Source organism: Pteronotus mesoamericanus, unplaced genomic scaffold (assembly GCF_021234165.1).
Source record: "Pteronotus mesoamericanus isolate MK-2021 breed Mesoamerican mustached bat unplaced genomic scaffold, CSHL_Meso_final contig_27, whole genome shotgun sequence".
In the NCBI taxonomy this organism is placed as follows: Eukaryota; Metazoa; Chordata; class Mammalia; order Chiroptera; family Mormoopidae; genus Pteronotus; species Pteronotus mesoamericanus.
In genome coordinates this window covers 12,892,002-12,908,868 of record NW_026555115.1, presented here as the reverse complement: position 1 = coordinate 12,908,868, position 16,867 = coordinate 12,892,002, and the positions used below count along the sequence as shown (strand labels likewise).

General features: G+C 35.4%; 1 protein-coding gene across 2 annotated transcripts in view; it reads left to right on the top strand.

Moving 5' to 3' along the window:
• Positions 1-16,867, top strand: part of CNTNAP5 (contactin associated protein family member 5) — a 1,056,232-nt gene that overhangs the window by 970,346 nt on the left and 69,019 nt on the right. For both annotated transcript variants that reach the window (XM_054575031.1, XM_054575030.1), the window contains exon 20: positions 10,262-10,392. In XM_054575031.1, coding sequence (XP_054431006.1) covers positions 10,262-10,392 — 131 coding nt within the window. The remainder of the gene's footprint in view (positions 1-10,261; positions 10,393-16,867) is intronic.

Below are 16,867 nucleotides of genomic sequence, written 5' to 3'. Positions count from 1 at the left end.
AGTGATATCACTCACTGAGGCAGTAAAGTTAGAGAAGGAGCTTGTTTGTGAGGATGGTCTGGCTAAGTAGAAATTTAAAGGTGCATAGAAAACCGAGTGTGGGATCAATACAGACTGATATAGAATGGACAGAGTTGAACATGTAGAAGAGCTCCTTTCAATAAAGCAAAACAAAACAAACAAACATAAAAACTGATAACAATTCTCTTAAAGGAACTGCCATCTGTTTTCCATTTGATATTGTGAGACCAGGTGGTGCTTTATGTCTTCCCTTTAGTTCTAACTTGCACACTGGTTATCTAGGCTAATTTTTTAAAACTCTCACTTTGTGTAGAATAGCCCAGTCACACATGTGTTTAAAGCCCTTTAGGGCACGCTTTTCACAAAAGGTGCAAATTCTTTGTTATTTTAGTGCTCATCTTCTCCATGTGACCTACTACTCTCTTTCATGTCCCACTCATTTTGCAGTGTCTTAGTTTTTCCCATCTTTCAAAATAAACAGGTTGGTTGGGTATACACATGCTAAAATTCTTACCAGTTTTACCTGCCTACAGTTCTAGCACTTTGAGCATGGTAAAACTCAGTCTATTGTCATGCTTCTATCTCTACAGCTACATAAGCATATCATTTTTCATTGTTTTGCCTAGCTAAGTTCTACCTTCCTTCCATAAAACTTTTTTTCTCTAAACACACTTTCTTATTGCCAAAACCCTTATATCTGCTCATTTTGCATCTACAAAATATATACTTATCATCTATCAAGTCATCCACATTCCCTTTGCCTGATCATCTGCTTCAATCATCTACCTGATCACACATCTCTTTGGAGGCAGCCTGGTACAGTGGGAAGAGGATATACTTTAAATTTCTGTACTCTTGGCTTTAAATTATATTTAATTTTGAATATTATTATTACTACATTATTATTATTAGAAGAGATTTTTTACCTCTCTAAAATTCCATTCTTTAATCTGAAGGCTTTATGAAAAATTATCTTTTTCATAATTTTCAAATATGAGACAACTTTAAATGTCTAATACCTAGTAAGCATATATTAGAAGTCAAGTATGGCCATTACTTTTATCTCCTTCAACTAAGTTATAACTTATTAAAGATATTACTATAGCATCAAATGGAGCAGCTTGCCACACGGATAGAGAGGCAGGGGCTGTTTTCAGCTGAGATAAAGAAAAAAACAGGCACAGAGTTAATGAACAAGATTATTTGAGTGAATACTGAGTGATCAAGTGTGATTGAGATATGAAAAATATGGGTCTGATAAAGTTGGAAAGGTAAGAATTTTACATGTCAGGCTAAGAAGTTGGAATGTATTGTGTAAAATTAGGGAGCCCTGGAATTATTTTAAATGCTAGAGTTACATGCCAAATATGTGCTAAAATACACTAAGGGCAATGTGAGAGACAAATTACAATAGGAATATTGGAAAAATGGGAAAAAGTAGAACAGAACAAAACAAAATTATGTTACTGAATAACTGAGATGTACAAATTTTTACCACATTAAACACCCCAAGATATTAGATAATATTTGAAATTTGTAGTTCTGAGTTTCTAGTCAATAATTTTCCCACTCTCATGAAAAGGTGATTGTCAAGCAAGGTACAAATAGTAAAATGCCTTACCAAAAGGTACATGGTTATTCTTTGTTTAGTATTAGAGCATCTTTGAAAATAAGTACCACAGAGACACACAGAGAGAAGGCCATATAAAGACAAAGAGGGATGTCAGAGAGAGATATTGACAAGCGAAAGGGTGCCAAGGATTGCAGGCATCCACCAGAAGCTATGAAGAGGTAGTGGGGGATGCTAGCCTAGAGCCTTTGAGAGAATGTTTTGAACATCTAGCCTCTAGAACTTAAGAAAAAAAATTCTGGTGTTAAAAAAAAAAGAAAAGAAAAAATTCTTTTCTTTTTCATGTTCAAGAGAACATGGCTCTGCTTTAACCTGAAGGTTGGGCTCTTGAGACAGTTACATCTACAAAGACGTGTAGAGTCTAGCATTGATCAACTTAAAGCCTAGCCAAATCTAATGATAAGCTTGTCACATCTGACCTCTAGACCTTTGATATGTGGAGTCTCAAGGGTCAGGACTGCAGAGAGCAACTGCTCTATGGGCTGTAGCCATAGATCCAAGAAGTGGTATAGTAGTTCTTGTAACTAAATCCTAATAGGCTGAATTGTCCTTTTGAAGGGAAAAGGGTTTCCACTATGCCGCTGGGAGACCTAAGAATTCTATTGGACAGCATGAGTTTGTGAAGTGGGAAAGAGTGGAGAGGATTATGGTAGTGGCAGCCTAGAATCTCTTGCTCCAGCTTCAACTCAAGCAGCTCCACATTTTTATGTTTTCTATAATAGCCATCACTATATATTTTATTTGAATAAACTGTTATAAATTGAAAATGATTTGCAAACCCCGTGGACTAAGTCTACACAGAAAATCCATTCACATGGGAAAGAGATGAAACCTAAACACTAGCAAGAGGCAGAAGATTCAAGGCAGTTTGTAGAATTGCAAACCTGAGTAAATTCCCTGAGATATGGCCTCAGATGCAGGTAGGAAGGAGGGTAAACCAGTGCAGATGACACTCATTTCCAGATGGAGTCTCCAGGACTTATCCAGGTCTTTGGCATTCCACATGGGATTTTCCAGACAGATGTTCTCCCATGTGCTCGAGTTCATTGACTCCAGGGTGACACAATATATATGAATAAATCAACCATCTCAGGACATATGAGAATAGGAACCACCTTTATTTATCCTTTTTTCAAAGAAGTTACTGTTTTAGATGTAAAAATTTGTTAAGTCCCACTGAGATTGTTTGCACCTATTTACTGAATATTTACCAAGAACATACACTAGGAATCTAAGGGTAAACATGGTATGTACAAATTTCCAAGGAGTTAACAGATTGTGTTAGAGACAGGCAAGTAAGTAGGCAACACAACCCAGTACATGTTTGTGTAGAAGTGAATACAGTGCCTATAGAATCAGAAGAAGGAATCATGAAGAAGCCAGGAAAGGCTTCCTGGAAGAGGTTACCTTACAATGAATTTTGGAAGACGGGAAGAAGTAAGCCTAACAGGAAAGTTTGAGGTGGAAGAATATTCTAGGCTGAGCTGATCACATGAGATCATTGTGGTCCATGGGAAAACCATGTTTCTTGGCAAAAGCTAGATTTAGTTTCTGAATATAAGTCCATTACACAATATGAATGATGAAAATTTATTAACGTCTCATCACCTATGTTTATTCACTTGTAAAATGCAGGAAAAATGTATTCTAGATAAAAGTGCAATCATAAGCATGTTATAAGCCATAAGATTGTATCTTCACCCATAAAGAAGTAAGGGAGTTTAACAGAATGTGACTACCTCCTCATTGATTTAGAATATATTCCTTATCAGTGTGTTTAAATATTTTTGTCATCATAGATTCTCCGCCAGCTTTTAAAAGTGATGCTAATAACACCTATTATTTAATTCTAAAAAGTGAAACATGACATGGATTTTGCCTGAAGACAAAAACAAAAACAAAAAAAACAAAACAAAACATGATGCTACATAAAAACTAGAGTACTCCAGTATTAATAAGATCTGTTAATACATTTACAGAGTGCCTGCTAGTAACAAAAGGTCATTCCATTATAAATATATTTATTGTAGAATAATATTTTGAAAAGCCCTAAATGGAGCTCAAATCAATATCATTTATAATTTTCACATTGTGAATATCGTGTATCTGTCTATATGTACACACACAAAGATATGCTTTCTTTAATGTAGAAATGTAATATACTAACAGAAAAATAATAATTGAGACTAAATAGAAGAGGATGAATTATAGTGTCTTAGATAAATTATAGTGAACTGGTCAGAACAATGCATAGTTTCATTTACTGAATTTATAGACAGTGCCTTCCCTCAGTCTATTGTCTATGGTACTATAAGTTTCAATACTTACCATTTTGTTAAACACAGAAAGAAATATGGGGATGTGAAACTCTAGGGAGAAAATGGAAACCTACAGATAAAGCATATACTGTAAGTAGAGGATGGCCTTAGGGAAGAGGACAATTGTGGGTCTCAGGGTTCTCCAGAGACTAGCAGATATGACAATGCCCTCAAAGAACTTGATGGGAATCTGCTGAATCACCAGAGCAAACACTGAAAGGAAAGAACTGCCCCTTAGTTCACTAATTAAGAAGCTGAAGAAGATGCTGGTGGAGCCTCTTTCTCTGACCCCATACTATTCTCTCTCCCAACTCAGTACCTCATAGGAGGCTGAATGTTAGTCTTTAATGGTGCCAAACTTATTTTAAGAAGTTATGGATGGAGTTTTCTATTTCCATGAGTTATGTGAAAGTGAGTTAATGAAAGGTTTCAAGATTTCATATTGGGAAATTTTGGGAGGCATTGATTGCATAAAACTAAGAAAATAAAATCAATATTTGTGTAGCTTTAAAATAACTGGTTGAGGTATTTTATTTTTAATTTTTAATTCATTTTCATTATAATTGACATAAATTATTGCATTAGCTTCAGGTGGACAATATAGTGATTCAACATTATTTATATACCTTATAAACTGATTACCAAAATGAGTTTAATAAACATCTATTACCATAGTCATCATGATGTTATTGACTCTATTTCCTATGCTGTATATTACATTCCTATGACTTATTTTATAACTGGAATTTTGTACTTCTTAATCCCCTTCCCCTTTTTCAGTTCTCCCCTACCCCTTCCTCTCTGCAATTACCAATTTGTTCTATGAATTAGGTTCTGTTTAATTTTGTTTGTTCACTTTTTTTTGTTTATAGATTTCACATATACATGAAATCATAAAGTATTTGTATTTCTCTGTCCAACTCATTCAACTTAATTAATACTCTATAGGTCCATCCATGTCATTGCAATGGCAAGATTTCATTCTATTTTATAGTTGAGTAATATTCCATTATATATATAAATGTGTGTGTGTGTGTGTGTGTGTGTGTGTGTATATAAAATGTATATATAAACCACATCTTCTTTATTCATTCATCTATCAATGGAAACCTAGATTGCTCTCATATCTTGGCTATTGTAAATAATGTTCCAATGAACGTAGGGGTGCATCTTTTTCAAGTTTTTTTTTTTTAGGATATATATAAAGAAGAGGGATTGCTGCTTTGTACAGTAGTTCTATTTTTAATTTGTTGAGGAACTTCCAAACTGTTTTCCATAGTGGCTGCACTAATTTGCAATGCTACCAACAGTGAACCAACTTTCCATTTTCTCCACATCCTTGGCAACATTTTTTTCTCTTTGTGAAAATAGCCAATTTATTAGGTGTGAAATATATTGTGGTTTTTATTTGCCTTTTCCTTATAATTAGTTGTGGTGAGCACTTTTTCATGTGCCTATTTGCCATCTCTATGTCTGGTTTGGAGAGATGTTTATTCAGGTCCTTTGCCAATATTTTTTAAGTGGATTGTTTGGTTTTTGATGTTGAGTTGTATGAGTTCTTTATATATTTTGTAATTTAGCACCTTACCTTCTATATAATTTATAAATGTATTCTTTCACTTAGTGATTGCCTTTACAACATATTGATTACTTTCTTTGTTGTGCAAAAGTTTCCTAGTTTGATGCAGTTTCACTTTTTTTTTTTTGTTTTTTGGCTTTTTTTTGCCTTTGCCCAAGGAGATGTATTCAAAAACAAATATTACTAAGAGCAATGTCAAGAGTTTACTGCCTAAGTTTTCTTCTAAGAATTGTATGGTTTTAGGTCTTATATTTAAGTTTTTCATCCATTTTGAGTTTATTTTTGTATAAGGGTAAGAAAATGGTCTAGTTTCAGTATTTTGCATGTATCTGTCTGATTTTCACAACTCCACTTATTGGAGAGATTGTCTTTTCTCCATTGTATATTCTCCTCCTTTGTCATAGGTTCACTGAGCATATAATCTTGGATTTATTTCTGGAATATCTATTCTGCTCCATTGATCTATGTGTCTGTTTTTGTGCCAATACAATATTAATTCGATTATTATAGTTTTGTGATAAAATTTTAAATCAGGGCATGTGATAACTCCAACATTGTAATTTTTTCTCAAGATTCCTTTGGCTATCCTGGGTCTCTTGTGGTTTTACATAAATTTTACAATTACTTGTTCTGGTTCTGTGAAAAGTGCCATTGGTATTTTAATAGGTATTGTGTTGAATTGGTAAATTGTTTTGAGTAGTATGCACATTTTAACAATGTTAATTCTTTGAGTACATGAGCATGGTATAAGTTTTCATCTATTTGTGTCTCGTTCACTTGTTTTCATCAGTGTCTTGTAGTTTCCAGAGTATAAGTCTTTTAGCTTCTTGATTAAATTTATTCCTAGCTATTTTATTGTTTTTGATTCAATTGTAAATGGGATTATTTTCTTAATCACTCTTATTGGTAACATTTTTATAGAAAACAACCAAATTATGAATATTAATTTTTCATCCTGCAACTTTATTCAGTTATTAGCTGTAATAATTTTTATTGGGATCTTCAGGACTTTCTATATATAGTTTTATATCATCTGCAAACAGCAAAAATTTTACTTATGTCCTATTTGGATCTTTGTATTTCTTTTTCCTGCCTGATAACCTTTGCTATGACTTCCAATACTATGCTGAGTAAGAATAGTGAGAGTATGCATACTTATCTTGTTTCTGATTTAGAGAAAAGGTTTCAGCTTTTTAGCATTATATTAGCTGTATGTTTGTTATATATGGTCTTTTCTATATTGAGGTATGTTGTTTCTATATCATTTTGTTGAGTGTTTTTATTATAAAAAGGATGTTGAATTTTGGCAAATGTTTTTCTGAATCTACTGAGATAATCATATGATTTCCTCATTTATTTTGTTTATGTGGCACATCACATTAATTAGTAGATATCAAATCTGTAATTTCTGAAATTAACCTCACTTATTCATAGCACATGATCTCTTTAATGCATTGTTATATTTGGGTTGCTAATGTTTTGTTGAGGATTTTTGCTTCTATTTTTATCAGGGATATTGGCCTATAATTTTCTATTTTAGTTGTTTCTTTGTATGATTTGATATCAGAGTAATATTGGCCTCATCAGAATGAGCTTAGAAGCTTTTCCTCATCATTATTTTTTTTAATAATTTGAAGAGTCTAGCAATTTATTCTTTTTTGAATGGTTGGTTGAATTCACCTGTGAACCCATCTGGTCCTGTACTGTAGTTTGCAGTGGTTGTGTTTTGTTTTGTCTTTTATTGCTGATTCATTTTCTTTCTAGTAATTAGTTAGTTTTGTTTGTTTGTTTGTTTAATTCTTCCTGATTTAGTCATATAAGATTATATGTTTTTAAGACATTATCCATTTTTTTCTTGTCTTATTTTTAGATGTATATTCTTTTACACTATATTTCTGTGTTGACTGTTATTATTTCTCTTTCATTTCAGATTTTCTTTGAGCCTTCTCTTTTTCCTTAATAAGGCTGGTAGAGGTTTAATTATTTGTTTACTTTTCAAAAAAATAGTTCTTAGTTTTGCTAATCTTTTTTTTTTTTGGTCACTATTTTATTTATTTCTGCTCTGATCTTTATTTCCTTCTTTCTACTCACTTTAGGCTTTGCTTGTTCTTCCTTTTCTAGTTTCTTTAGGTATAAGTTTAGATTAGTTATTTGATAATTTTCTTGTTATTAATGTTGGCCTGTAGCATTATGAATTTCCCTCTTATAACTACTTCTGCTGTCACCCCAAACTTTTTGGATCATTGTGTTTTCATTTTTATTTGTCTTAAGATTTTTTATAATTTTTTTCTTTGATTACTTTATTATCCCATTGATTGTTTGGCCTCCATGTGTTAGTGGTTTTTCTTTTTTCAGTTTTCTTCCTGTAATTGATTTCTAGTTTTTTTTTTTTTTTTTTTTTTTTACCATTGATAATGAAGGAGATTCTTGGTTTTGATATTCTTCAAATTACTGAGACTTGTTTTCCAGCATAATGTGTGGTCTATTTTAGAAAATGTTTCAGATACACTTGAAAAGAATGTGTGTTCTGCTGATTTACAGTATAATGTTCTTTAGATATGTATGAAGTCCACCTGCTATGATGTGTTGCTAAGGCCACTGTTTCCTTGTTGATATTCTGTCTGGATGATCTATTCATTGATGTGAGTGAGGTTTTAAAATAGCCTACTATTATTGTGCTACTGTCAACCTCTCCCATTATGCCTGTTAATATTTGACCAATGTATTTATTTGTTTGGTTGAGATGTTTTAGACATAAATTGAGATGTTAAGTATGATTCAAGATTCTTTAACAGGGTTCCTGTTGAAATTATTGACATCTAAATGAATAGTTATGAGGCAGGTATTAGAAAAGATATATAAAATGGAAGTGATTTCTTTTCATTCATTCATTTATTTATTTATTATTGTTCGAAAACATTTACCTCCACTTCCTGCCACCACTTTCTGCTGCCCCTCCTCCCATACCTCCCCCACCCTCAATCCTTTCCCACTTTGGCTTTGTCCGTGGGTCCATTGTCCATGTTTCTTGACTTGACCATTTCCTTCCCTTTCCCTAGCCCCCCTGCCTCCTTCATTCTTGATTCTGTTGGTTTCTTCTTTCTTTCAATGTTGCTGGTTATATTTTCCTTGTTTGTTTGTTTTGTTGGTTAGGTCCCACTTACAGGTGAGATCATATGGTATTTGTCTTTCATCCCCAGGCTTATTTCACTTAGCATAATGCTCTCCAGTTCCATCCATGCTGTCGCGAAGGATAATAGCTCTTTCTTTCTAAAATAAACAAATAGATACAGAATATGAATATGTGTATGAATTAGCCAAAGTTTGAGATGGTAAAACAGTTTAAATTCCCTCGTGGAATATGATTCTTATCACCATGACTGATACATAATTATCATATGCTGATTTAGTTTATTTGTTAGAATTAAATATTAAAACACCCAGCTTCTTCAAATTAAAAGAAGCCTGTAAAGGCATGCCACCCAATAGCAACCAGTGCGCTGAATAGGTCATTAAGCTTTTTTAGAATAGACAGCTGGGATCCCTTTGCCTGATGTGTGCATATCTGCACAGCTACTCCCACCCCTACCCAACTCTTATAAGCACCAAATGTGATACTGAAAGAGCTATTATTAATTATTTAAGTGACAAAGTAACTAAAATATTAATATTTGGAAATTTCTGATGGTAAGAACCATAAAGAAAGGATAAAACAGAAAAACCCAGGATTGTCTAGAGGGAGTCTCTCCTCTTGGCTGTTAGGTAATGGCCACATAACCCAGAATTATTTTCTTCTATTCTGCCTTAGGTTATTTTACATTATATATTCTGAAATTTCATGAAGGCAGTTAGGAAGAAAAGGAGTTACAGGATATGGTAGTAATTAAAAAAAGAGTGGGAAAAAACCCTAATTTTACTAAAGTTTTCACAATTCAATTACGAAATAGACTCATTTTTTTTTTAATTTTACAAATTGACATTTTGGTTCATTATATACTTTTTACACACATTCACACACACTTTAATTTTGCATCGGTACTTAGGGATTTCTTTATGGACCCAAACAATTAACCCAACAAGCCCCACTTCTGGGAATATATCCTAGGAATCCCCGAACACTAGTTCAAAACATATGCACCCTTAAGTTCATGCAGCCTTACTTACAACAGAATATATCTGGAAACAATCCAAGTGCACATTGGTAGATGAGTGGATAAAAAAAAAGTTGTGATGCATTTACACAATGGAATATTATGTGGCCACAAAAATGAAAGAATTCTTACTTTTTGCCACAGCATGGACGGACCTGAAGATGATTATGCTAAGTGAATAAGCTAATCAGAGAAATAAAATTACATATGATCTTAATTATATGTGAAATCTAATGAACATATAAACTGACAAAATAAAGATAGGAGCTTGGATACGTGGAACAGACTGACTGCTGTCAGAGGAGAGGGGGTAGAAGGGACTGGGTGAAAGGTGAAGAATTTAGCCAGAGAACATATATTCATAGCTCACAGACACAGACCAAAAAATAGCATATATTCTAAAAATTTAAATGATAAAAGTATTAAAACATGGGGCCCTTTGATTTAATTTAAATTTCCAATATAATTGAATGGTAATGATCAATTAAAATATAATGTGTTTATACTTTTACATTTTATGGGTTGTTTTTTTAATTCTAATTTCTAACATTTATTTTTCAAGGAAGCTTACAAGTTCACTATCAGCTGAGCAAGGAAGAAACCCATGTGTTCACTATTGAAATAGAAAACTTTGCCAATAGAAGGATGCACCGCTTGAAGATTAACCGAGAGGGAAGAGAGCTTACCATTCAGGTACCTTATTTTCCTCTTTTAATTCAACCAAATATGTCTTGGATGCTCAATAACATTTTCTGAGCTTCTTCCCCAAGTCAAGTGTGCAGCCAAGTTCTGGGGATAGATATTTATCACATTTGGCCCCAGTCTTTGAGAAAATTGAATAATGGTTCTCAAAGTGTGTTACTGCTTCCCACCACAATCAGCATCAACTGGAACCTTGTTAGAAATGCAAATTCTTGATCCTAACAACAGATCTACTTAATCAGAAACTTATTTGCAAAGTAGTCCTCAGGTGATTCTGATGCCTATTTAAGCTTATAACTCCTGAGCTGTAGTATGAAGGGAAGACATGTGGGTGAAGAGGAGATCACAAGAGACTGTCAAGGGCTAGGACAGAAGTGTGCACAGATGAAAGGGGAACATGGAGGAGGGCACTTTCTGGGCAATGATGGGGCTAAACTTAGAATTGAAGGTGATTAGAAATTGGCTAGGTGGAGAAAAGAAAGCTAAGTGCTCAAGCAGGAGCCTATGTGAGCACTGTCTAGAAGCTGTCTAGAAGAGTATAGTATGTGGCAGGCATTCCATAAAATTCCAGTGTAAAATTCGTGGTATAGAGAGCAGACAGTAGATGATGGCAGATTACAAAAGAGAATTCGCAGAGTCAACATCACCTTTTAAAAATCATGATCTGAAGTTAGCCCTTAAATCTGCCCAGCAGTCACCCCTTATTTTTTAATCCATTTACTTTCTTGATCTCCTAGGTGATAATTTTAAGCCTCCTCATTTCTCCTTATACCACAAATAATTTCAACTACATATTTATTCTTAGTAGATAACTTCCTTTCTTCTTTCTTGTGAAAAAAATTTAGCATTCAGAAGAGAATATCCACATGCCTCATCACCACATTTGTCCAATTATCTGCATCTGTGTCTTTTTACTCTCTCCCTCTCCCTGTCCTCTTGTTGAATATAAAGAGTTAATGGCTCTTAGCTAAAGCCTCACCCACCACTTGCAGGCCAGACCTCACACCCTATTCAAAAATCATTATTTCATCATAATCCCCTTCCCTCTCTTTTCAACAATTTACAGTTCTAATGGATGGCTTCCCAAAACATAAAACATGCAAATATTAAATGGAAAACAAACAACAATAACAACAACAACAAAAAAAAAAGCCCTAAAAAATCTCCCTCTGGAGCAGGGAAGGAAAACTTTTCCTCTTATCTGATTTTATATACTGCCCCATTTTCTATTTTAGTTTATTACTCAAATCCATGGAGTTTATATACTTGGCCCCTGAATTCTCCCTTTGTTTTTCTTAAACCAACACCAATGATTTTTCTCCCTGTGCTACAGCGAAACAATATTTCTCATGACACCAATGGCCTTATCTTACAAATTCTAATGGTCATTTTCCTACTTGCTTCCTCATGGAATTGGACACAGCAATTGTCTGCTCTTGGGACACATTTCACTGGGCTTGCCAGACACTGCCTTTATCTGTTGTTTCTTCTATGCCTCTAATTTCTTTGTTGGTCCCCCTTTAACTTCCAAAGTCTAACTATCGGAACCTTACAGGACTACATATTTTAAGTGTTCTCTTTTTTATCTGCACTGATTCTGTGGCTAATTTTACTCATTCATTCTCACGTCTCTAAATATCATGTACAAGTTATTTAATTAATCCCAAATCTATCTCTAACACCAGTCCTTTCCTGAACTCCAGGCCTATATATCCAATTGCCTACTTGACATATTTATGTGGATATCTATTAGACTATTAGACATCTTGAATGTGACCTTTTAAAAAACTAAGTTGCTGAACCCTGATTGGTGTGGCTCAGTGGGTTGAGCATTGTCTTAAATATCAAAAGGTCACCAGTTCAATTCCAGGTCAGAGCATAGGCCTGAGTTGCTGGCCAGGTCCCTGGCTGGGGCCATGAGAGAGGCAGCCAATTGATGTTCCTTTCACACATAAATGTTTCTCTCCCTTTCTCCCTCCCATCTCCTCTCTCAAAAAAAAAAAAAAAAATCAATAAAATCTTTTAAAAAAATCAAAGTTCCTGAGAATTTTCCTCTGAAGACCCTCAAACCCCCCACAACCTCCCACATCTCAGTTAATGGCAAATCCACTCTTGCAGTTGCTCAGTGTTGAAACTGTGGTTTCATCTCTGACACTTCTCATATGAAACATCCTGCTGATAAAACAGCTTCTATCCTGCTCCAAGCCACTGTAATCCCTTCCTGTGTTATTTCAGGTTACAGTTGCCTTTTATCTGAAGGATCCTGGTTCTCTTTTTGTTTTCCTGAAGCAAATTCTCAACACAGCAGCCAGAGTGATTATGATAAAACATTGGTCAGGTTATGGTACTCTTCTGTCCAAAGTCCAAGACAATATCCTGAGAGAATGTCCATGACCTAGAACCCTCTCTATCTTCTTGCAGATACTTCTCTGATCTCATCCGTTACTATTTCCTGTGTAACTCAATCCTTTCAACTCTGACCTTTTTCATTTCCAGAGTCCATAAAATGTCTTTGTCTTTTTAAGGTCACAGGAATGGATATGGACTATGAGAGAAGTCCACATTGACTTGGTTTTCCTAATTCAGTGGAAATTCCAGATTAATTATTAAGTATATAATACAAATAGCATACCTGTTCAATTATAAATTAATGTGCTTACCTCTAGATTTACTCTTGAAATAAGAGGAAAAAAATCTTAAGATAAAATTTGGGTTGAGACCAGATTAAAGGAGGAAAGGGGTGGGAATGATGAGTTCTTGTTTGAATATGTTTTGACTGAGGTCCTAAGGAGACACCTGGGATGCATTCCGGTGCACATTTGTATATATGACTCTTTTTTCCTCCTTTTAATATTTTCTATCTTCTTTTCCACAAATGAAAAACACAAACAGGGCAATGAAAGAATGATAAAAGACATTTCCTTTCCTTCTCCCTCTAAAGAATTTCCACCAGTCAATTAATGGAAAATGATAAGCACATTGTGTTTGAGGACATGTTATTTCCCAAACACCAAAGGGAGCAGAAAGGACTGGAGGTAGAGACGTTTTTCTTCTTTAACTTTAAATCAGTTTATTAACACATTTGCCTTCTTTACACTCCCTTCCCCACTCCTCAATCTCTACTCCTTCCTTTCCACTTAGAAAAAGATGGTCAGTAAAAACAGAAAAGGGCAGGCCACTCTACTCCTGTATCTCCAAGGCCCATGGATCAGGGTCTCAGGCAGTACTCAGAACCTGTTAGAGAGAGAGGGCAGGCAACCATCACTCTAACTTAACCAGCCAAAGGCCTCTAGCACCTAATAACATTCTCCCATATGCTCACGCCTAAAGTTGCTCTCTTTTCTTTCAGAGGATAAGAAGGAGAACTTGGGGGCTGGGGTGGCAGTCAGAAAGCAAGAAATCCTGGTCATGATTTGAGAGTTGTAATGGGTTTAGTATTTTTTATGACACAGGTGCCCACAAAAAATGCCTTAATTGTGAAGATGAACTTCAACGTCCCTATTTAAAATGCATTTATGACATTTAACAAATTAAGCCAGTTTTCAAAATGTCAGCACAACAAGCTATACAGAAGAAGGTATCAGGAATTTTTGAAACCAAGTAGTTAATTACTTCTTTTGAAAGATGAATATCTTGAAGTCAAGAGAAGCATCCCCAGGGTGAGACAGACCTAGGTGTAAATCCATGTTCCATCAGTAATGCTATGTGACCTTTTACCAGTTACTCACTTTTCTCCACTTCAGTATACTTATATGTAAAGAAAAATGGGGGGGGGGGAGTTCAAGTGGAACTGAAATCAGTTGGTTCTTGTAAATGTCATATGAAAAAGAAACATATAATTGATAAGGGACCAAGTATGAACCTGGCATCTGGAGCTTACTCCAAAAATATTACTTCATTCTCCTCCCTTTCTCACCTCAGTTAATAACTTGACCCCAGACTCTGAGATCAATCAAGCTTCTGGAACAGATTGTAGACATTAAAGGTCCAAAAAACCTAAAGGACAATGGTGCCTTACATTTAAAAACATATTTTTATTGTATTTTTCCATTACCATTTTCCCCCTTATACCATCTTCCATCTCTACCCCTCTTCTCCCCTCATTGTAATCACCACAGTGTTGACCCTGTCTTTCAGTCATTTCTCCTTTTAGCTCAATCCCTCCACCCCCTAATGATGCCCCACAGAGCTGTTGGCCTGTTCTCTATTTTTACCACCTCACTAATTGTAATTAAGAATAAAAAAATACTAAACCATAAAGTAAAAATTGGAAGTCTAACACAGTAATGCACTTCCCACTGAATATTTCAATGATGACTTAGCCCATGTAATACATATAGAAAGAAGCCCTAACAATAAATATTTTTGGTACTTCCCTTTTTTATTGCTTTTGCCTTATGTATTTGCTAAGTTTTTAAAATTGATAACTCAGCACATGAACCACTACTAGAGTCCAGGTACCCTCATTCCATGCAAGGGCTCACCATCTATCCATAGTCCAGTAAGAGCCTCATGTCTCTTTTGAATCATCCTAGCTTTCTCTCCTAACCTCTACGAGTACTGATTTTTCTAAAAACACCTTTAATTGACATTTACTTCTCTTTCTCCTTCATTGGTCATCTGGTTAAAGTGCTAAAGACCAGGTAAGTTCAGTTCAGCAGAACTGAAGGATAAGAATGATTAATGAACCTGAACAAGTATCTCCTTCCTGGGTGACATTTCAGCATGGGCCTGTCAGTGTTCAGGGAATAATTTCCTCAGGAAGCTGACCCTTCACCAGACTGTGGAGCCTGGTGAAGAGATGAGGGCAGAATCTAGGAGAATCTCAGCTCAGCCTTCAGTTCTCAGAATTCTTCTACTCCTTTCCACTCAGCAGGAAATTCCCGCTCACCTTAGTCTTCTCCCAAGCCTGTGCAACAAAGTACTGGAGAGGCCTCCTGCCCTTTGCCCAAAGGGATGGTTACAGAAAATAGATGAGGCAGCGGAGAACTCTGAGGTAGCATGGGAAGAAAACTCCTTCAGGGCAGTCTGAATCAGTGATCATTAAACAGGCTGGGGACTCACACCTCCAAGGCAGCCAGAGGCATCCTGATGATGTGACAGACTCTGTCTTTATAGCCCACAAAATAGAAATAGAATCAATACAAGATGATTATTTAATCACTAAGCAAACCTGTGTTAGGAATTATTTTCCCAGTTTTTGTAGTAGGCTCTTTAGAAACAAGTTGTTCATTGATAGGATATCCATATTCTCATGGCTCCAATAGTTTAGTGGAGAGAGAGAGAGACAGAGGAGTGGAAGATTAGGATGCAGCATAATACAAGGTTAGAGTAGAAAAAGGCATCATGAAACAGAGGGGGATCAGCTAACTTAAGTAAGGTATCAAGAAAGCTTCCTGGAACAGGTGGACTCTGGGAGCATGTAGAACCTTGTCTGGCACACAGTAGGTACCCAAAAATTTGTTAAATTAATTTTGTAAAAATTCAGAAATAAAAATTGTGATTGCCTAAGTTGCATGAATGTCTAGAGAGGTATAGATAATAAAGCAAAAACTGTAGTCCATGTGGGCAGATCACATGACAATAGAACACTGCTTTGTGACACTGTGTGGCTTTGGCAAAGATGTTTATTTCTGAATGTCATTAGTTCTCCAGTCTGTGATATGAGGATAATACTATTTATTTCACAATGTTCTAGAGAAGAATAGATTTTTAAAGATACTTTAGTACACTGCCTCATATAACAAGTGTTCAACAAATTACATATATGACTACAGTCAAATTTCATAAATTTATAAAATTTGTAAGGGTAATAAAGCACATAATCACATACCACAAGTCACAGCCAGTGACCTCTTTCACAGCAAAAACTACTGCATGACAAATAGGTGCAGAAGGAAAGTCATGGCAGTGGGAGCTGTGATAAATGGTTATTAGTCCTGATCAGCCACTCCCCAAGAGGAACCAGGATCAGGCACTCAGCTAAAGGGGCCTTAGGTTCCTCTTCTTACAGGTGAAAGTTAAGATAATGAAGATCGTTTCCAGGAATAACATCATATAAATATTCAGAGCAGAGTCTGAAAGAAACTGGTAGGATTTGACTAGCCTGAAAAAAGTGAAATGGATGGGGGCAGGACAATGCCTTGGAAAGAAGAGGAGGACAAGAAAGAGACAGGATTAGAATTAGCAGTGCAAGAGCCAAGTAGAGTTCCCTAAAAATGATGCCAGCAATCAAGTTCTAGAGAATCACAGTAGTGGCTTTGGCTTAACCCTGCAGGATGGGGTTCATGTTGGTGGTAAGCATCCAGCTAGCCTCTCCTCGGCCAGTGTCAAACTTTTGTCAAACTGAGATATTTGCTCAAGAAAATCCCCCAGTGTCCATATGTGAATGAGACAAGGTCAGAAGAAATGGAGCAATGGGATCAGTGATGACTCCCTAAGGACAAAACGGGGAGAAGGGGGAAGA